Raw genomic sequence first — 22,088 nt, forward strand, 5'->3', positions numbered from 1 at the left:
GTCTTGGCTGTTCTGAATAGTGCTGCGATGAACATTGAATGTGAAAGTGTTAGTCGCTCAGTCAGGTCGGACTCTGCGACCCCATGGACTGTAGCCTGCCAGGCAGGCTCCTCTGTGCATGAAATTATCCAGGCAAGAATACTGGAGTGGGTTGCCATGCTGTTCTCCAGGGGATCTTTCCCACCCAGAGATCAAACCCACGTCTCCCACATTGCAGGCAGATTCTTTATTTACCATCTGAGCAACCAGGGAAGACCCTCTTTCAACACTGAGGTGCATGTATCTTTTTCAGTTCAAGTTTTCATCTTTTCCAGATATATGCTCAAGAGTAGGATTGCTGGATCATATGGTTAGCTCTGTTTTCAGTTGTTTAAGGAACCTCCAGACTGTTTTCCATAGTAACTGCGTCAGTTTACCTTCTGTTCAGGCTCTTTTACCGATGTTGGATCAAGAACTCACAGTAAGCAAACGTAAAGATACCAGCCACGGACGCAGCTGAGCGATGTGGGCGGCCTCGCTCAGCGCCCCAACCCCATACTCCTTTTCTTTTATGTCTTGGCCATTTCGTCCTTAGTTTTGTGCAAACCTGTTGCTCTTTCACATTTGTGCTCTTCCTTTCTGATTGGTGCTGCCTTGGATTCTTTCAAAAACACTTCCAGAAACCGTCCTGCCAAGCCAGAGAGGCCCCGAGGATATCTGACTGTCATCGTCCTGAACTTGGGGGTTGTACATTTCTGTCTCTAGGACGGAGTTTTCCTAAATGGGTCCTCGAGGGTGCCTTGGCGCATAGGAAACTTAAGCAAAAAGCGCGTAATTCTGGGCTCCCCAGCATGAGCAACAGGTTGAAGACGTGGAATCCGCTCCTGCCCCTCCTCGGCGGGTGGGGAGACGTGGAGGAAACCAGTGGCCCACGGGCGGTTCCGGGAATCCCCGGATGTGTCTGTGCTGGCCCTGGCCATGGATGGCATCACGTTCAGCCGCCTGGGAGTTTAGTCCTTTAACTGCTCGGGTGCTGTTTGCTCTATAGCCTGCCCTGGAGGCAAGCATGGTGGAGGGGCTGTGAGAGCAGGCCTGCTGCAGTGGCCTGACCCCCACCCCGCCTCTCCCAGCTGCCGCCAATACGACCCTCCTGAAAACCCGGTGAGGTTCGCCTGTGCGTGCAACGCAGAGGGAGGGGCAGGATGTAGGCGGCTGTCGCTTGCTTTCCTTTCTCACCCTCTTTTCCTGCGATTCATTTTCTAATTCCGTGAAGCAGAAACTCAAAAGGAAATCCTAAGCTGGCCAAGAACAAGGGACTCGCCTCCAAAGGAGCGGGGCCAGGTCTGCCTTTGCTTTGGGGAATGTGCATTGTTCGTGGGGTCGTAAAGCTGTCCATTTCTAGGCAGAGTCTGGAGCAGGCAAAGCTCGGATGGTCACACTGACTTTGTGGTGGCATCCTGTGCCTTCATTTTGGTTCCTTGCTCACTTCCCAAGTCTGCATCTTTGACAATCACATTAAGGGCAGATTCTGGAGATAAACCTGACAAATCCCCAGAAGACGCCGAAAACACAGCAACCCAGCTGGCAGGAGCCCCTGATTCTAGTCCTAATTCTTGCTAACTTGGTGTGACCTGGAACGGGTCCCTGATCCTCTCTAGGTCCCAGTTTTCCCACCTGGGAAAGTAAGGAAGGGCGGATCCTTTGCTTGGGAAGGTCTCCGCTTGCGCTAATATCCAGTGAGTCTCCCATGAAGGCTTTTCAGCTGCACTTTTCTGAGAAAGGCTGAAGTAAAGCAGCTTTTCCCTCTTCAGGTGGAAAACAGAGCTGGGGCCAACCCATCTGGGTGCGGATCTATCATTAGGAAGCCAGCTGCCAGCTCGTGTTCCCCTGGGATGGAGGAGGAGCCCCGCTGGCCCTGCCAGGAGAGGGTCCCTTTTAAAAAAAGCTGTTGCCGGCATCTGCTTTCGCCCTCTGGGTAATTCAGCTCCTGGGTGCCCTGATGTGGAGAGTGGCGGGGGAGGCGTGGGGGGTGGGGGGGCCCGGTAGGGCAGTGGGCAGGCCTCGATTCAAGGTTCTTATTGGACTTTAGAGCCTTTACTCGCCAAGTTAATTTCCCCAACTTGCCTATCACAGGTTACTACTGGACCTATGCATCATGATACATAATTTAAGGCTTGTAAAAGCTGCCCAGGACTTGAAAGAAACACAGTCTAAGCCAGGAGGCTGTGCCTGGCATGCAAGAGCAAGTAACACAGGTAGAATTTCTGTCCAAAGCGGGGGAGCCACACCCTTGTGACACCATCTCAAGAGGTTGCCACGCTGTGTGCAGGCCCTTCTGTGCCAGGCGGCGGCACCCGAGCCCTGCAACCATCACCCCCACTTGCCATTAACCACCACTGCAAGGCAGTTAGTTGTTCACAAGGGGAAGTTCTTTATTCTTAATAGACCCAGGAATATCTCATGGACATAAAGTGACGCAACATGATTGCCCTGATGGTTTCTGAACTCTGTTTTTAAGACTTCTGGGGCCAGAACCCCACAGAACTGCCCTGGGGCACCCTTCTACTTCTGATAACCAAGCTGTCTGTTGGCATAGTTGGAGCCTGACATAGCCTGAGTCGGGATGTTTAGCTGCTTGTGGGATGGAAAAAAAATGTTAAGAAAAATAATTGTTGTTTTTGCAAACTATCTATTTAAAAACAGAACCTCAGGAAGCAGATTTCTGTTTCAAGGCTCAGATGAATCAGAGCTTACAAAGTATAAATACACATTAGCAGGAGGAGGCTTCCCATAACCCAGCGCTGGAGTGTCTTCCCAGCGCCGGAACCTCTGACTCCTGCTCCTCATTCCCAGCAGAGGCAAGAAAGCAAGCCTCCATGGAAGCGGAAGTGCTAGAACCTCGCTCAGCCTGAGTTGCAAACCTCTGCAGGCCAATAGGAGTTTTGTATTTTTTCTTTAAAAGCAACTGGTTGTTTGCCACATACACTCGCTCACTTTAGGGTCGACAGGTGTATGCTGTTCGGAAATGTGGCAAACCCACAGGCTTATTCCTTGGGCTCTTTGCCACCTAAGAAAGATTACCAAATAAGTTAACTTTGACTCACTGACCCCTCAGATCAGCCAATAAAATGAAGCGCTTACACCACAACTTGCTCAAGGGGTAGTGTAATTGATTTACTTAAAAATGATGTCAGGTGGCAATTGAGCAACAAACTGGCTTCCAGACTGCTTAATTCAGTTTAACAAGGAGGAAAAACCTTGTAATTAACAGAAGAGCTTGAATACTTTGGTGAAGCTGTTTTCAAAGTCTGCCATACCTAAGCTGGAGAGGTTGAGGGGAGGAGGGGACAGCTTCTTGAAAACTATAGGTTCCCAGGCCCGGCTTGCAAGTCAGGGGCTAGGCCTGGGATTCTGCATTTAAGAGAAACACCTTTGCAAGTTCTGCGTCTCTGCTCATCATCCAGTCTCACCTGACTTTTAGTCAAGCTATATACGCCCTTTTCTGTTCTAAGTCTACACTGTATATATACATCTAGAATCCTAGGACAGTTTCCCATCCTAAAGCAACCAGCTGTGAGCTGCTGTTTTCCTGGAGTTTCATGGTATATATGTACTAATGTTGGAATTCTAGTTTATCACGTTTCTGATTGGAAAATTCTTCATCTTCCAGGGCCTGATTATAGGAGGCACAGAGCTTTCCGGGAGCAGGGGGGTGGGGGAAGGTTCTGGGGCTCTTCTCTTGCACTTTCCTGCCTCTAGGACAACCAGGACTCCAGTGCAGGATGCCTGCTATCTGAAGAAAGGTGACAACCACCCTTAACAACCAAGGTCCTGGCTTCGAACTGTGTCCAGATGAGCCTGTCTCCTCCTTTCCACCACCCAGCATGTCCTGCGTAGATGGCTCCTTGAAATAACAATCTCAAGATCACTCGTCTCTTAGAACAAAGGATTGCAGAGGTCATCAAACTTTTTTCTTGGCACACAAGCATCTGGCAACTACCCAGGGACTTTGGGGGTCCTGCAGAATCCAAGTTTACAAACCACCAGAGCAAGGTCGTGTTGGGATTCAGATTTGGTCCTGCTGGTCGGTCTGCTCCTCCCTCTGACCCCACCCCGCAGACAGCCACGCGGGGACAGGGAGCCGTCACGGGGACCACTCCACCCCACAGAGAGCCACGCGGGGACAGGGAGCCATCACGGGGACCACTCCACCCCACAGAGAGCCACACCAGGATGGGGAGCTGTCACGGGGACCACCCCACCCCACAGAGAGCCACGCGGGGACAGGGAGCCATCACGGGGACCACTCCACCCCACAGAGAGCCACACCAGGATGGGGAGCTGTCACGGGGACCACCCCACCCCACAGAGAGCCACGCGGGGACAGGGAGCCATCACGGGGACCACTCCACCCCACAGAGAGCCACACCAGGATGGGGAGCCGTCAGGGGGACCACCCCACCCCGCAGAGAGCCACGCCGGGACGAGGAGCCGTCACGGGGACCACCCCACCCCACAGAGAGCCACGCGGGGACGAGGAGCCGTCAGGGACCAGGCTCGTCTCGGCGCTTGTCCTTGGTGCCGCCTCCCCGGTGAGCCAGAATTCCGTCCCCGCCCCCGACCATGCACAAGGAACAGGATGCCCCAAACTGCCATCCGTTCTTAACCACGACACCCGCTGGGACATAGCTCCTAACCTGGTAGAAAGGGAAGGGTCCCAAGAATGAAGCAAGATCAACATCCGCATGGCTTTTCCTCCACTTAGCCTGGTGCGCCAGTTGGACGTGCACCACGAAGACTGGATGGGGTGCACAACCGAAGAGCCACGGCTGGGAGGAGGGCAAGCTGGGGCTTCCTGCGTAGAGCAGGGCGCTCCTGGCAGCTCCCTGAAGCTGCTGGAAGCTGTCCACAAGCCTGTCACTGGCGGCTCACCCTCCATGCAGAGGTGCCAGAAGCAAAGCCCCCCCACACACCCCGACACCACGTGGGCACGCCTGTTGCCCATGGCTCTCCTGCCCGTCACCGGCGGGACAGCCCAGTGCCAACTCCCAGGGCTGACTGAGAGGGAGGCTGGTGCCGGCTCACCACCGGGAGCAAGGTGATGAGCAGTGAGACGGGCCCTCACCCCCAGGGCCTGGCATCACCCCCTCCTGGAGGCCAGCCTAGAGGCAGGAGCATGCACAGAAGCCTCGAGGGTATGGTCCGCAGTGACGCCAGGACAGTCCTATTCATCCAAGTAGCCAGAGAGGAAGAGAAAGCATCCTGCCTCCCTCCTAATCCCTCAGCACCGATTCCAAGCTATTTAAAACCCTCTGACTGAGGTGGGCATCGCCCCAAAGTTGCTCAAAACAATTCACATCCACACTGCAGGCCATTAATCCAGTGGTGTTTATTCAAGCAGTATTCACACTCGCTGTCGATTAACAAGGGCATCAAGACCCCGAAGATGGGGCTCTCACAGCTCCAGCTTCACAGCAGCCTCTCTGGGAGGGGTTTCAAGAACTTAAGATGAAGGTGATGGCTGAAAAGGCTTGCCATTCCTGCTCTGGGTCCCCGAGGAGTACAGCCTGCTTCTCGCATCCCGGTCACCAGACAGACCCAGGCCAGCGGCAGAGGCACAGCTGGGCAAAACTACGTAAGCTCAGAAGAGGCCACACTGGTCCATGTTTTCGTACAAAAAATTTAATAAATATGACTTTTCAAAATGTATTGCCAGGAACAACACAAAGATGCATGTTTATGTTCGTATAACACTAAGAGGACAATACAAAGGATCTTCACGGTCTCAATGGTGAACTAACAAAATCAGTTTTGAATAAGCCTTTTTGAACTTAAACTTCATCATAGCATTTTGATTTCCTCACTTAAGGCAGGCAGTGGACTCTATGGCAAATCTAAACAGTGATCTTACTGGACATTTTACGGTTCAAGTATTCAACTAGCTTATTAGAATACTCCCTAAATGCAGTAGATAAAAAAATCAAATCAGCCTTACATAACGAATGGTGAAATCAGAATTTACAAAATAAGATTGGTGTGCTTCCAACTTCACACAATTAATTTGATATGTTTACTGATCTTCAACCACTCACGTTTTGGCTATGTTTAGTCATAGCTCACCTTGTTCCCTTAAACTGCTAGGCAGCAGATCATCTGCCTGTCTCTCTTCAAGTCTTAAAAAAAAAAAAAAAAAACACCTGTTCTAGACTAATTCTCAAACTGCCTCTCAGTCGGGGTTTTAAATATCTGACGTCGTAAGAAAAAAAAAAAAAATTCCACCAGTATTCCAGGCACAAAAGGCCACCCTATTGTCTTAAACTATTTTCAAACACCTTAATTTTGGCTTATAGGCAACACGTAATAAGAAAATAGGTTCAAAAAAATAAAGCCATACGCTTACGCTATCAAAAACCTTCAATTCTAAACACATACATATAAATAAAAAGGAATGATGTCTTAAGGCTCTTGATTATTAAGTTAATAAATCAAATATACACAGTGATTAATAAAAAAAGAATTATTTACATAACTATACAAAATTCTACTTTTGACACATTTTTCCTCTTTAAATTCTTCATTTTACCAGCAACTGCTGACATCAAAGCCCCCCCTCCCCCAACAACAACAAAATACAATAAAAAAAATAAATAATAAACTCATTTGTGATAGTTGCTGTGGTTCTGAGCTGCAAAGGCACTTTTCAAATACAGAACTACTTGGACGTCATCATAAAACCAATATACAAAAACAACTCAAGAGTCAATAAATATAAATAAAAACTATGATCCTAAGACTGCATCACCATCCGGACATCTGGCAGAAATGGAAGCTGGGCGTACTCCTGGGAGCCTGATCCGGAGGTGCGGGCAGGCGGGGGCGGGGGGCCCGGTGTTTGCATAGCTGCGCGGTGCAGTGCCACCCAGCCAACCACAGAAACTACCATTGCCAGTGTAAGCCAGCTTGTCAGAACTTAAATTAGCACGGGACTCTACATCCAGGACAGCGTGGGGCCGGAACACAACAGACAGGGCAGCCGCAGGAGCGGGAGCCCCGGGAGCCCTCGGACGGCGCCCGCCGGTCTGCTATACGATGTACTCCATGCGGTTCAGGCTCTGCGCGCTCTCCAGGTCTCTGTTGTCCTGTTTGTTTGTCCAGTTGGGGTGTTTGGCCGGCGTGCCATGGGGGGGCTTCTCCTCTCGGTCGACCAGCGTGTACGTGGCCTGCTTGGCGAAGCGCGCCTTCTGCTGGTGTTTGTCCATGTCGTCCTCCTCCACCTCCGAGTTGTGTGTCCTTATTTTGGACATTTTGGAGTTCTTGCTCTCGTAGTCCTTGACGGGGACCGTGTTGGCCCCGTGCTTCTCGATGGGGTTCTTAATCTGGTTCAGCTGCTCACGCACGTTGTTGGTGGTGTTATCCTCGGAAGCGGCACGCGCGTGGCTGCCCGGCTTCCGGCGCTTGCGCACGCACCAGTAGAAGGCGGTCACCAGGCAGCAGACCCAGGCCACGGTCAGCACAGAGCTCAGCAGCGGCACCAGAAAATCTGCACGGCAGGGCGGCGGCGGGGAGCCCGGTGAACCACACCGCGGCCCCAGCCCCTTCCCCACCCACATCGTCCCTCCCGGCGTCCTCAGAGACCCTGCCGGCCTCCCCGAGAGACCGGGGAAAACGGCAGCCCATACGGGTGCACACTTCCGTGTGGGGAGGGGCGTCTGGCTACTGAGACAGCTCATGAGATGAGTGGTTCTCAGAATCATCAGAAAGAGGGCCCTGGGACGCATGGCTCCAACGCCCCCGGGGGTCCCGTGCCAGCTATAGCACAGTGATGCTCCAGGGATCCCCGGGGCACTCCGGCTGCCCTGCAGGGCCACTGAGCCATTCATCAAAGCCGCGCTTAGGATGGACTGTTCCCCAACCCCGGAGCACAAGCAGGCTCCACGAAGATGCTACTCAGGGTACGGCAACACTCTGCACGGGCGGTGCCTGCAGCCAGAGGCAGCCCGCAGGCAAGGGACAAGTCAGGCCACCTCTGCCCACAGCCGTGGGATCCTGTCACGACAGCTGGCCTCTGTCTTCTTGCTAGTTAAAAATGGGGATCCTTGAACAGGGAATCAGCAGCTAACTTCCCGCCTGGGGTTTCCCTGGATGCAGGTTGTGCTGGTCTTATGGATGAGCTGGACAGGACAGTCCTCACAGAAAGGGACCCTGACCCCACCACCTACCTGTTTTGCTCTTCAGAGGACGCCTCTGAACTCTGACTTCCGAAACGGCAGCAATCAGCGAGCTGTTCCCATCACGTTTACTGACGAGATTTATGATTTTGTCGGTGATCTCCTTGATAGGGTTTCCATCATCCCGGATGTCTTCAGCAGACTGGAAAAGGAAGCATCAGACACAGGGGTCAGGGATGCCCACCAGTCACTTTTACTCAAAATTATTTGACCATACATGTATGCCATTCCCCGGCGGCTCAGACAAGAAAGAATCTGTCTGCAGTGGGGGAGGAGCCAGCTGGGGATTTCTGGGCTGGGAAGATCTCCTGGAGAAGGGAATGGCAACCACTCCATTATTCCTGCCTAGGGAATCCTATGGACAGAGGAGCCTGGTGCGCTATGGTCCATGGGGTTGCAAAGAGTTGGATACAACTGAGCTCCTAATACACATGTACATCAAGCTCTCCTTCCATGTATCTGCTCATCTGGATACTAGCTAAGTGAGCTCTCTGGGCTACTTCCAATGAAACGACTAGGCGTGAAAGGGTCTCATACTCACAATGGCCACATGCATTTCATTGTTTGCAGAAGGGGAAGGCTCGCAAGCTACGTAAAGCGAATATTCGGCAGAAACATTCTTCAAAATATTCAAATTCCGCAGTTCACTGCAAATATGCTCCGTGGTGAGACCCTAGAATGATATTTTAAAATCCACACATGTGTAAGGGAGCGGAACGAAAAAAGACTGCTGTTTACTTGAAAGGGAGGCTGCGTGCAAGCTGAGCTTTGGTGAAGGACAAGAATCCAGGCTAAGGAAGAGATCGAGCTCGTGATGTCTCTGCTTTAGGGCAAGCGGACACACCCCACCTCTCCAGAGCCAGCCAGAAGTGTTCCATACCGGCGACATCATCTCCTTGTTGAAGGTGAACGTGATGTTGGCACAGTTGTCCTGATAGTAGGGGTCAGATTCGCACTTGGTCTTCACGGGCTGGAGGCTTGAGGACCGGCACTCACCCACCCCGGTGCAGGGGTGCACGAAGCACTGGGTGTCCAGGATGGGCACGCAGCTCTGCCCACTGGGGCACTCACTGTGCCCTCTGTGCAGTGAGCAAGGGCGGGGGCCACACCACACCTGCAGGGACAGACAGAGCGCAGCTCAGGAGGAGCCCAGCAGCGGTCCGCGCGGCCCCGGGATGAGGGTGGCCAGGCCGTGCCTACCTTGGAGCAGGCGACCCTCCCGTCCAGGCACTGGCAGGCATTGCAGTCGGCGTCCCACCTGGCCCCGTCGGGTATCACGCTCCCCATGGTGACGCACGACCTCCCTGAAACTGAGGCGGGGACCCGTGAGTGGCAGGAGCTGCCCTTTCTGTGGACCATCCTCCTGACTCTTCACTCCCTGCCCAGCGGGAGATGCTGAGGCCTGTCGCCCTTTGCCCCGTGACAGCACAGCTGCTCTCAGCGGGCAAGCCTTCTTCCCCCACTCAGCGGGCCCTGCACCTGGCCACGCGACCAGCTATGATCAGTGCAGCGTCCAGGGACAGAAGTGAGCGGAGTCTCCTCCTGGGAGTGAGCTTGGCTCCTTGCAAGCCTGCCGTCTGCCAGGAAAAGGACATGCCCTGGGTACAGCGCCGGTCCAAAAAGGGTGGGGTGGCACACAGAACAGAACTGGGTGCCCAGCGCGAGGCATCCATCACTCTGCTTGCCCTGTGTACCCACTAACATCACAACTGCCTGCTGTAGGCACAGAGGTTGGGGAGGATTATTACAGAGCATAATGGTGACAAAAGCTGGCTAAAACTAACAGTGACTCTGCTTTCAAAGGACCTTCAGGTTTCCCGGTCCTGGGTGTCTCCAGCAGACGTCCCCTCTGTATTCTCTCCCTGAGCACAACGTCCACACATGAACAGTTGAAAAGGTGGCTGCAATGCCCACTCAGCCGAGGGGACCCACGGCAGCAGGACCTGGCCCACATACCTTCCTGGCATTTGGCACCACTGTGCCCTGGGGGGCAGATACAGCGGTAACCATTGATCTCATCCACACAGGTCGCCCCAAAAGCACAAGGTGAAGACTGGCATTCGTTGATGTCTAGGAGAAATGGAGTTCGAGTTTAGGCTCCAATGGGAGGCACCAATGCTTTTCTGATAAAACACACAGACAAGATCTGTAGGTCTAAGTATAGGCTGAGTGCATCTTCAGCATGTGACCAGCACCCAAATGAAGAAATGACCATCAGTACTGCCTAAGTCTCCGGTCACGGCCTCCCAAGGGTCACCACGAGCCTGACTTCTAACAGCTGAGAATTTCTCATTCGGGGAAAAAGCAATTTTTAATTAAATGTTCCTTTTCTGATAGTGTAATTTAGAGAACAGAGGCCAGCAAAGATCTTGATAAAGGGTCAGCTAGCAAGTATATCTGAGGCTTTGCAGGCCATGTGGTCTCTGTTACAACTGCTCAACTCTTGCAGCATGAAAACAACCCTTGACAGGACATAAACAAGAGTGTGGCTGTGGGTCAATAAAACTTTATTTACAAAAACAGGCAGTGGGCCAGATTCGGCCCCCAGGCCATAATCTGCCAATCCTTGATTCAGAAACATGAAATAGACACAAAGCCCCCACCCAGTGGAGCCCCTGGTGGCTCAGACGGTAAAGTCTGCCTGCAGTGCTGGAAATGCGGGTTTGATTCCTGGGTCGGGAAGACCCCCTGGAGAAGGCAAGGGCAACCCACTCCAGTATTTCTGCCTGGAGAATCCCATGGATGGAGGGGCCTGGTGGGCTACAGTCCATGGGGTCACAATGAGTTGGTCACAACTGAGTGACTTCACTTTCACTATTTTTTCCCCCACCCAGTAGTTCTTGAAGATCCAGACTTGAGGACCTCAAGGAGGACCAGTTTAAAAGTTTAAATAATTATTGAGGGATAAGAACATACACAAAGAAGCATAACTGATCTATCACTTTTTTTTTTTTTTTGGCAAAAGAAAGGGCATGTAAAAAAGTAGGGAAAAGGCTCAGAATAAACTTTAAACTTCCTAAAAAAACTGGATTTCCTGACCTCATTTTGTTTGAATCATTTCAGTGGGGCCTGATCAAGCCTTGGAAACCACAGCCTCAGCCCTTCCTGTGGCTGAGGTCTGGGGCTATGCATCCTTGCCCATCGCTTCATGCTACCACAGGAGAAGCACACTTTTCTTAGAGCCTCAGAGTAAATTAACCATCACATGCTGTGGCTGAGGCTCTCTCCCCAGGAGCGAGGGGGGCTGTGCGCCCCAGGGAAAGTCCAGCAGGCACGTGGGAGGGAGAGTCCAGCCAGGGGCATCTTACTCCCAGCTGGAAGCAGGAGACTAATTGTCAAGGCTACTTAGAACCATGGCCATAACTGTTTTAGAGAGGAAAACTCTTAGACTAAGGGTTGGGGAGATACCAGTCAGAGGTGGTCCTTACTTATTCTGCAGTCGGGCCCAGCGAAGCCGGGGGCGCATTCACAGCGGTACCAGTTCTCACCATCCACGCATGTGCCACTGTTATAACTACGAAAACAAAGGCCACTTGGTTACCACCGCCCTGTCTGCCACTCCCCCCGCCAAGGGTGGCCCCACGCTGGTTATGATGGGCAGCTCTCAGCCCTGCCCACAGGCACTAGTGCCTGGGTCCCACCCCCAGAGTGTCCAATTGACAATTCCTGGTTGCAGGAGCTCCAGTTGCGTCCCAGGCACTAAACCCTCCCCGGTGATTCCTGTGTACGGCCAAGTCTGAGCATCACTGCTCTAAACGCAGATACCATCTGACTGAAATGTGGCCCACAGACTGGAGTGATGGGCACTGCCTGGGAGCTTGTCAGAAAGGAATCTGCAGCAACCCCCAGCCCTCCTGAATCAGAAGCTGGATTTTACACAGGAGGCCCAGGAGAGGCCCACACCTGTCACAGCCAACAAGTGCCTGCATAACAAGGCGCTATGCTTACCAGGGATGAGGACTGCAGTCATTGGTGTCTGCAAAGTAAAAAAAAAAGAAAAAAAAATTCAAAAACTTAACAGCGAAGCCTTCTTAGCCCTAAGTGAAAGCACCCGTGATTTGATTTCCACAATACCCAAATGATAAGGCTGTCATTAACGCCAGCAGGAGGAGCTTAAGACCCCTGCTCAATTGGAACCAGGCCCACATCACACTTTGCTGCAGTCACCATGGGACACTCGTACACAGGAAGAGGCCCCAGGAAGGGGGCTGTAAGAATGGCTCTTGGTCAGACCAGAGCCAGAAAGCAAGCCGCCATCTGTGTCTACTTATCTTGTGGGTGACTTTCTCATGACCAGGGCAGGGCTGCCTCCCATCAAGGCCTTAGAACAGGCCCAGGTGATGTGCACGGAGCCATCACACAGCTCTGCTTCTGGTTTCCATCGCCAGCCCCAGGGGTCAGGACGGGCCCTTGCAGAGCTCGGGGTCGGGGGGACACTCACTCTGCGTGCAGATGGGCCCCTCCCAGCCTTCCTTGCAGACACACGTGAAGGACTCGCCGTTGACCACACAGGTGCCCCCATTGTGGCAGGGGCTGGGCAGGCAACTGCTGTTCCGGGCTGTGAAACAAGAGCAGACAAGACCACGCTCCCTGAGGCTCCAGAGACCTCGCGAGGGACAAAACACAGGCCCTGGAGGGCGGTCCCAGGCACTCGGATGCCCTGCGCACACCACACCCGTGGGGGCGGAACATACCTATGTTGCAGGTCGTGCCTTCCCAGCCTCCCGGGCACATGCACTTGAAAGTGTCCCCTTCATCATAGCAGGTGCCACCGTTATTGCATGTGGCCTCATCACACTGGCTGTCACCTGCATGCGGAGATCAGCGTGAGCCCGGGCCGCCCTCCCTGCCCCCGACACAGGCCAGGGTCCCCGCCGGCCCCCACTTACGTGAGTGGCACGTCTTGCCTTTCCACCCGTTTTTACAGTCGCAGTAAAAGTCACTGACCAAGTCGCGACAGGAGCCTCCGTTGTGGCAGGGGTTCTGGCTGCAGTCGTTAATGTCTGCAGTGAGAGCAGACACCCAGCTGAAGACACTCCCAGGCCTCTCAGCGCCCCACGACGTGTAAGAGGCACGTCTCTCCACCTTCATCCCATTTTCCACTCCCAGTTCAAAAACCAGCACAGCCAAGCCGGGACTTAAGCAGGGGCAGCCGTTCCCAGGAATAAAGGAGCCCGGGACAAGTCATGGAAGTTAAACTCAGGATGGGCGGAAAAGATGACCCCTTTCTTTGTAAGCCAGGATGTCAAGCATGCTAATTCCAGGGGCTAATTCTCAAAGCATCTCCACAGAAGCTCCCTCCCGCGGGCTGGCATGAGCACCACCGAATGCTAACAGCACACAGGCTCTTCCGTCCCAGGGCAGGAGTTGCTGGGGCCTTGCTTCCAGACATTCTCACTAGAAGGAAAGGCCTGCTGGGCTGCCTCTGCCCCCCACCCCCAGCGATGCCATCCCCAGGGAGCCCGACGCACTGGTCTCGCAGTGGGCGCCCTCCCAGCCGCCGCTGCAGATGCACGCGTAGGAGTTGACGCCATCGATGCAGGTGCCGCCGTTTCTACAGGGGTTGCTCTCACAGTCGTTAATGTCTGCGGAAGGAGGGGACATAGAACCCGGGTGAATGCAGGATGAGTGATGCCACCACCAGCACTCTCCTAGGTGTTTCCAGCTCCTCCCGAGAAGAGCCACCCGGCACCACCACACTGAACTCCATCAGGACCGTCCTGGAACCTGACAGGCAGCTGGGGAAGCAGGGGCCTCCAAAGGGCAACCTGTCCATTCTATTGGACGTCCTCACACGAAGCTCCTCAGTGAGAGTCAGGAGGAAACGGCTGGGGAAGGAGGACCACCCTACCTATGAAGGTTTCAGAACCTTCTGAAACAGATGTGCTAGAGACCCCAGGAGCATCAGTGATCTCAGGTAAGCACCACCTTGGTCTTGGATCCTGGACGGCACCCCTGGGCTGGTCTCGCCTAAAAGGATCCAGACCCCACCCCCACCCCCACGGCTAGGCCAGGCAGGGTGGGTGCTCGCCCCCGGCCCTGACACCACGCGGTCTTACTTTCATGGCAGTACGTTCCGGTGAAGCCTTTGTTACAGTCACAGGTGAACTTGCCTCCCGACTGACTCTTGCACTTCCCGTGGGGGCCGCAGACATTGGAGGAAATGTAGCGCACCCCTTCCGGCGTGTCATTGGAGGCCATAGCCACGGTGCAGCTGTCAATCACTGCAAGACAGGCCCGGGCTCAGCGCCCCGCCAGGGACCCGCGTTCCCGAACCCAGGACCCAGGCCGCCTGCTCTCCCAGAGGCAAGTGCCACAAGGCACCTCGGGGGCCAAGATGGCCATGTGCTGCATACGCTGTGACAGGCAAAGCCGACACTCCACGCAGAGGAGAGTAGTTTTTTTTTTTTTTTTTGAGGCATTTTCTCCCTGTGGAGCCGAGCAGCTCATGCATGCAGGCCCTATCCACCCTTCCTGCTACATCCGCCAGCTCTGCTGGAAGCTGACTGACGAGGAGGAACAGCTTTCCCCTCCACTCAGGGGCACGCACGGCTGCAGGACGGACTTACAGAACCTATGGGCTGAGCCACCTCACACAGCCACAGGCGCTAGTTACATCCAAGTGAATTAAGGTTAGGTAAATCAGGGTTTCTACTTGCCCCGATCTCTCTCTAAATGCCCTGAACCACACGTGGCCTGAGGCTGTGGTATGTGCTGGTACAGAGACCACCAAGGCAGAAGACTCTGCTGAAGTGGGTGCCCCAGGGAAAGTCTCTGCTTGCAGACCAGCCCGTCCCAGGATGGGATGCTAAATGAATTTCCTTCTCTCCCCAGGCTACTTGCAGGCATGACCCCTCCACTGGCGGCCTGGGTAGATTGTTTCCACGTGTTCTGGCTTCCCTCCAAAGGGGCTATCAATCTACACCCGCCTCGAGTGTCCCAGGGCAGTGACAAATGGCCAGAGAGGAGGAGGAGCTTCGCAGAGGAGCCAGCGTTCAGCGGGGCGGGCGCTACCTTCACAGGGGGTGGTGCGGCAGTGGTCTTTAAGGTGGGAGCAGTTCTTGCCTTCATAGTCCTCAGGACACTTGCAGAAATAGTCACTGGCACGGTTGTAGCACTGGGCACCGTTTTGGCAGGGATTGGGCTCACAATAGTCGATGTCCAGCTGTGGGACCAGGGATCAGGCAGGGAACAAAGTAAAACAAAGGCGTGATTATGACTCCTCTGGGGCAGCGGCCCCCAGAATGTGACCCTTTCAACTGCTTCTGTCAGGAGGACACGCAGCAGTATTTATAGCTGTGTCCTAGACACTGTCCAGGTAAGCATTTGAAAAAGCAGGGCAGAGTGGGAGAGCGCTGGGTCTGGGATGAAACTGACAAAAAGAAACTGACAGGCTGGTGGGGGGCCAGGAGGGAGGTTCACGAGGGAGAGGACACGTGTGTCCTTATGGCTGATTCACGCTGTTGCACGGCAGACACAACATCGCACAGCAATTATCCTCCAGTGAAAAATAAAGAAATCAATAGACACCCGGAAGACAATCACTCATCAGTCTCCTTTCACGGCTTATCTCGCAGAGATCCTAGTCAAGAGGAGACTCCAGACAGTCGGAAGATGGAGGGAGAGGAGGAGACATCTGTGAAAACCTGGCCATTCGCGCTCCAGCCTGGCTCACCTGACAGAGGTTTCCAGAGAAACCAGTGGGACACAGACACTGGAATCTGTTGATTTCGTTCTGACAGTGACCCCCGTTGAGACAGGGGTTGCTGGCACACTCATCGATGTCTGTCTCACAGTGATCACCTGCATAGCCAGGTGGACAGATACAGCGATAACCGTTAACCAAATCCTGGAGGAGGAGAAGGAGGGGGAGAAACACACGCATCTTTTTCTAGGTGCTGCACAAACACAGGGCTTCGGTGGTTCAGCGTGACTGCTTTGGTTCAGCTGATTCACTGAAAGAGAGGCCACGCCTCTCCAAACGTGAGAGAGGAATTTCTATGTGCATGCCGTCAAGATGATTCCCGGGAGGGAGGCTGGGGTAACATGAGCCCGGGTGAAGCGTCCAGAGCCTCACTTTTCATCTGCAGTTTAAAATCCCCCAGGGACAGAGCTTTCCAGGGGTCCCATCAATCTTTAGGCTTGTTGTCAATCAGTAAGGTTTTGACTGAAGCAAAGGTTTACATACCCGACAGGAGGCATCATTCTGACACTGGCCAACGCAGTCATTAATATCTAAAAAATAAACAAGCCATCACGTCAGAGGGGCAATTTACATTGAAATTGGGCTTAATTGAAAAGCCTTCTCCTCTCAGGACAGATTAAAAACCTCCAATCAGATTTCCTGTGTGCTTCCCGTGAGATAAGGTTATTACTGGGTGGGAACACTCCCTAATTCTTCCAGACTGAGCTACTGTAACTTCACATCATTGTTTTAACCACCTTATCAGTGTACGGCCGGTTTACCCGCTAATGAGCCTGATAACAAGTATGTTTTCACCGATCACTCCCTCTCCAAAAACATTCCCTCTATAAGGTTTTCCTTCTACTCCTCAAGTCTTAAACCTGGAGCCTAACTATAGGTAGCTGGCCAACAGCGTCAACACCCTGGCGTCATGAAAGTCAAACTGCTGAGAACATCACTCACTTATGTCACAGTTTTGACCCATCCAGCCTGGGAGGCAATCGCAGTAGTAGCTGGCAATCAGATTCTTGCAGGATCTGGCATTTACACAAGGTTTGGCCTCGCATTCATTTGCATCTGAAAGAAAGAGGATGAATAGTGAGAAATGGGGTTCTACCCCCAACCCCAACCCTCCCACACCCTCAAAAGAAGCCACCAATAGGTTGTCTGAAGTGAGACATTTCAATAAGCTCGATAAATAAGAGATACTATCTGGAACATCTGAATCCTCCTAGCCATGATCCAATAAGGAACGCCGACTGATCACTTCCCAGCTGCTGTGAACAGCCAGCCCCCAACCACAGGGCACAAAGCACCAGGCACTTCTGTGCAGAGCCCAGCGCAGCCTAGTTGCTGGGATTTAAAAGTGGCAGAAAGAATGCAGACAGCTCATTCCTCATGAGATCATCCCCGTTTGGAACCCAGCTGAACATTTCTCGGACAGACGATTGACATGGTTCGAGGAATCCCACGACTTTCCCACAGGGCCTCCAAAAGCCAGGCTATTTGCATACGAGTGATTTCTCCCAGGCTCGCTGGCGCGACCCTTGATAATAAATGACTTCTTGGGAGGGACGGCGCGTGAACTGGCACCGCCGGTCACATGCATCTTCCCTAACAGCTTGGAGGACTCACGCTAACCCTGGTGCGGGAGTTCTCTTACCTAACTGGCACGTTTTGCCAGTCCACTGGGGCGGGCACACACACTTAAATCCGTTAACCAAGTCCTGGCAGGTGCCCCCGTGGGAACAGTTATTTGGAGAACAGTCATCAATGTCTGTTCGACAGAGAGAGGAGAGGGTTGGCAACGTAATCTCAGTCCACTTGACCATCAGGTAGGTTACCACCCCTCACATGAGGGACCTTCACTTAAGAGCCAGGCACCTGAAGTGACAGCCACGATGACGGTAAGGCCCGATTTTAGCTTTAAATCCCCCACTGGCCCAGTTCATCTAATCCCCGACCTAAGCAGGCGGAGAGCCAGCTGGATTCCTGGGCGTCAGCCCTTGGTAATTTGGGACAGCATCTCTGCCCACCTTTATTTCTAAAGAAAAGTTTTATCGCAGCTCAGAGGTAGCTAAGGAGTGGTAAGGATAAATAACTTTCTTCACTGGTAAAAAAGATCACATTCTTATCTGCTCACAAAGTTCTCCCAAGATAACATGCCTGGGGTGCCCAACCTCCCACTTCTGCACTGGACTCCAGGGCCCTTGGAGGGGTGTGTCCTTAACTGTGTCGCCTTCTGCTCTCAGGAGTAGATGACAGAGGGCCTCAGGCCTGGCGACACCCCAGGAATCCAGGGGCTTGTTAAGGACTACAGACTCCCCACCTCCAAGGCAAACGGCAGGACCCACACATCTGTAGCTCGGTAGCCCTGGTCCCTCTTGGAAAATGTCTGTCCCCATGATGAACTTCAGTAGTGACAACCTCGCCCACAGGTGGCATCTGCAGGGCTTTGAGGAGAAGCACTGCCCCCAGGATCTAACCCAGAGGAGGCGGGGCTCCCGGAGGCACCTGCAAAGGGAGCAGCTTTCCCGGGGAGCCTCTTGCCGTCAGAGCTGCACATGCTCACTTAAGGGGCTGCCTCAGACAGGTGAGCCTGGGGCCTTCCCCGGGCAGGGCCGGAAGCTCAGCTCAGACCTTGGAGCACATCTGCCCCCTCCCACGGAGACAGACCCGGCACCGAGGTGACGCGGAGCCTCGATAGTCTGCATCTCGACACCGTGATCCGCGGCCCGCACCACACACACATCCCCACACTGAGAAAGGACACGGGTCAAAGCCCGGACTTACTCGTGGAGCACGTGGGGCCAGTCCAGCCCGGAGAACACTCACACTCGAACCCCAGGGAGGTCTCCTTGCAGCTTCCTCTGTTGTGGCAGGGATCAGAGAGGCAGGCATGCTCCGCTGTGGACACCAGAGGGCCATCAGCATGGGACGCCCACCAAGAGGCTACCGGACACGAGCCCCCCACCAACCCCACCCAAAGCCCACCCCCAGGCCACCAGCTTGAGCTTGTTCAAGAAATGATGCATATACACTAACATGTGTAAACAGATAGCCAACAGGAATTTGCTGAATGACTCAGAGAGATCAAGCTGGGGCTCTGTAATAACCTAGAGGGGTGGAAATGGGTGGGAGGGAGATTCAAGAGGCAGAGGACATATGCACACCTGTGTTAACATATGTGAAAGAAAAGTGAAAGTGAAGTCGCTCAGCTGTGTCCGACTCTGCGAACCCACAGACTGCAGCCCACCAGGCTCCTCCATCTGTGGGATTTTTCTAGGCAAGAATACTGGAGTGGGTTGCCATTTCCTTCTCCAGGGGATCTTCCCGACCCAGGGATCGAACCCAGGTCTCCCGCATTGCGGGCAGACGCTTTACTGTCTGAGCCACCAGGGAAGCCCATGTACAGCATATCAATTCATGTTGATGTATGATCAACAAATCAAACCAATGTTGTAAACCAATCATCAATTTAAAATAAATAAATACTTAAAAAAATAGAAATGAAAGCAAGCGTGGGACCCAACCCCGCTGTGTCTGGGGAAAAAGGAAGTCATCTTTCTCGCTAAGCTCTGGTCACCTTTCTCCCAGCTTCCGACTGGGAGATGGGTCACTGCCCTGCACACGCTGCCCCAATGCAATCAGCCACACCCAAAACACTTGAGCAACTGGAGGGAGGTTTCAGAGAGCCACAGAGCTGCTGGGAGCACAGGTCTTAACACCGGAGGAGAGTTTCACCTTTTCCAAGTCTCTAAGTGTATTTGAGTTGAGCAGACAGAGAGTAGAAAAGGGGCTCTCTTTGTGCCTAGACCACTTACCGATTTCACAGTTCGGCCCGGAGTACCCTTCGGGGCAGGAACACTGGTATTTGTCAGGCCCTGTGTTGCTACAAGTTCCCCCATTGAGACACGGCTGGTGGGTCCCGCAGTAGTTGAGATCTGCCAAAAAGACCCCAAAGAAGTCTCTCAAAGATCAGAGAGACTGCCCATCTGCTGCGTTCCAAGACCCATTCCTCTTTACAAACTAAAACCAAGAGAAATAAACCCAAACTCACAGCGTTAAAGGCAAGTTCAAGCAGATTCGGAATAAGTGGAAACCCAGCCCCTGCGTGGACGCACCTTTGTCGCAGAGCTGGCCGCCCCAGTTGGTCTCGCAGAGGCACTGCCAGGGCTCGTTACACGTGCCGTGGACGCAGCCGGGGTGCGGGATGCACTTGTCGCAGTACAGGCCCTGCCAGCCATACTGGCACCTGGGGACACACAGCACGCCAGCCCTTACCCTCCAGAGCTGGCGGGGAGAGCCCAGCCGGGAAACACAAGCACGCAAAGCCCAGGCTCGCTAGTTCTGGTGACCGCCTGGTGGACGCTCAAGGTCCGTCCAGGGGTTCCCTCTAAACCAACATTTTCACAGTGGGACCGAGGGCCCCTCCCAGGCCCAGGTGACTCCCGACAAAAGGCGGGCTGTCTAGGGAGAGGCCCGTGCAGGGCCTTCCTGCACAAAGCCCCTCTCTCGTCTCGGTTCCCACAGGAGCCCAGGGTGGGGAATCTATCAAGCCCTGGGGGCGGAGGAGAGGGCTCTCCCTCCAGTGACAGCAGCCACGCAGAAGCCCTGCAAATGTGGCGAGTTTTACACCGCAGCTCCACTGGAGTCCCTCCCAGAGCAAGTCATGACCCCAGCACACAACAAGGCATCAAGATGTCAAGGGTGGCAGGAAACTGCCTCCCAAGGAGGCGTCCTGAGACGGGACAAGGAGGGAGGGGGCACCCTTCCTCTCAGAGATGGGGTTGGATCTCTGGACACATGTCTGCAGGGACAGCGAGGAAAGCGGACGGTGCTCAGAGCCAGCTCTGTGGGTGACCTATAACCCATCATCATGGCTGCTCATGGTCTTTATTCTATAGCAGTTATTTCTCACTTTGCAAAAACCAAGTCAGCTCAGTTTATCCAGTATTGGAGAATGGAGGTGCATTTCCTTTGTAAATAAGCGCATCACTAATCAGACTCTTTGGAGGCCAGAGAGTGCCTTTGATCCTCAAACAAAACCAGAAGCACACACCTTCACCTGGGGCAGGGCTCAGCTACTCTTCCCTCAGGTTTCAAGCCCTCTGCAACTGTGTCTTCTCAGAAATCCAGCTTCAGCAAACAGGTTGGAGCAGAGGGGAGGGGGCCCCCATGGCAGAGTGAAGGGGGGGTGAGCAAGGGAGAGTGACAGGCAAGCATCTCCACGGTGGGCCCACGAAAGCCGTGTCAGAACCGTCTCCCCCTTCCCACTCAGCTGAACTTGGGAAAACAAGCACCCCAAGATGCAAAGGCTTTCTGCTTCCAGAGAACTGAAGGCAAGCTAAAAACCTTCGTCATGGGAAAATTATAGGGATCCAGCTAATAGCTAATCACCCATGGCCGCGAGTCAACTTAGCCCCTGAGAATTCTGACTAACCACTTCCTAACTTCTAAGAGCAAGCCATCCACGCCCCAGTACAGAGAACCGCCAGGATGTGTGGTTTAAAAATCAGACACAGGATTCCGGTTGATCTGAAATGAAATTTCAGTCTAAATGACAAATGACTATTTAATGGAGTAAAATAAGAACAAAGCCAATGCTTTGGTAGCAATTTCTTTAAAAGTGGACCCTCAAGTTGGCGGGAGCTCAGGCCTAGAAGGTAGATATTAAGAGGGAGTTGATTTGGAAATAGCATTCTTGTCACTGTCTTTCCCCTATTCCCTCCCAAATGAGGGTTTGCTACACCTCTTCAATTTGCTTAACAAAATGCAAGAAGAGACAGCTGAGGACCTGCCCTCAGCTCTTAATTAATGAGAGACTGGATCCCCAAGCATAAAAAAAGAACCACAAGAGGCCACGGATGACTTCAAAAGAAAACAAATAAAAATACTGACCCTAAAACAGGCATCCACAAAGTTATCCCAGTTTAATAGTATATGATTAAGGTTCTCATGAGAAATTGAAGCAACTTTCCTCACAGGATGATTCACAATTAAGTTTGATATTATTGGCAGGCTCGCAATGAAGCAAGACCGTGCGTCCAGGAAAAGGAACCCAGGTCGCCTGGGGAGCAAGAGAGGCAGGCAGGTTCTCTCATGTGGAGGAAACAGAGCAAAAACACACCCTTCTCGGCCACCATCCAGAGGGCCACTTACAGGTCGCGGGCCATCCAGCTATGTGAGCAGCAGGG

General features: G+C 53.2%; 1 protein-coding gene across 1 annotated transcript in view; it reads right to left on the minus strand.

Annotated features, from left to right (window-relative positions):
• Window positions 1-5,407: 5,407 nt before the first annotated feature.
• Window positions 5,408-22,088, minus strand: part of JAG1 (jagged canonical Notch ligand 1) — a 34,798-nt gene continuing 18,117 nt past the window's right edge. Inside the window, exons 6-26 of the mRNA XM_068987827.1 lie at window positions 20,016-20,146; window positions 19,716-19,835; window positions 18,685-18,798; window positions 17,555-17,668; window positions 16,855-16,968; window positions 16,396-16,442; window positions 15,883-16,056; window positions 15,222-15,372; window positions 14,267-14,431; window positions 13,679-13,792; window positions 13,097-13,210; window positions 12,902-13,015; window positions 12,649-12,765; window positions 12,156-12,183; window positions 11,636-11,721; window positions 10,164-10,277; window positions 9,408-9,517; window positions 9,088-9,321; window positions 8,749-8,880; window positions 8,199-8,349; window positions 5,408-7,519 (exon numbers count right to left, since the gene is read on the minus strand). Of these exons, the coding sequence (XP_068843928.1) occupies window positions 7,062-7,519; window positions 8,199-8,349; window positions 8,749-8,880; window positions 9,088-9,321; window positions 9,408-9,517; window positions 10,164-10,277; window positions 11,636-11,721; window positions 12,156-12,183; window positions 12,649-12,765; window positions 12,902-13,015; window positions 13,097-13,210; window positions 13,679-13,792; window positions 14,267-14,431; window positions 15,222-15,372; window positions 15,883-16,056; window positions 16,396-16,442; window positions 16,855-16,968; window positions 17,555-17,668; window positions 18,685-18,798; window positions 19,716-19,835; window positions 20,016-20,146 (2,902 nt within the window). The 3' untranslated portion in view covers window positions 5,408-7,061. The remainder of the gene's footprint in view (window positions 7,520-8,198; window positions 8,350-8,748; window positions 8,881-9,087; window positions 9,322-9,407; window positions 9,518-10,163; window positions 10,278-11,635; window positions 11,722-12,155; window positions 12,184-12,648; window positions 12,766-12,901; window positions 13,016-13,096; window positions 13,211-13,678; window positions 13,793-14,266; window positions 14,432-15,221; window positions 15,373-15,882; window positions 16,057-16,395; window positions 16,443-16,854; window positions 16,969-17,554; window positions 17,669-18,684; window positions 18,799-19,715; window positions 19,836-20,015; window positions 20,147-22,088) is intronic.

Source organism: Capricornis sumatraensis, chromosome 15, assembly GCF_032405125.1.
Source record: "Capricornis sumatraensis isolate serow.1 chromosome 15, serow.2, whole genome shotgun sequence".
NCBI lineage: Eukaryota > Metazoa > Chordata > Mammalia > Artiodactyla > Bovidae > Capricornis > Capricornis sumatraensis.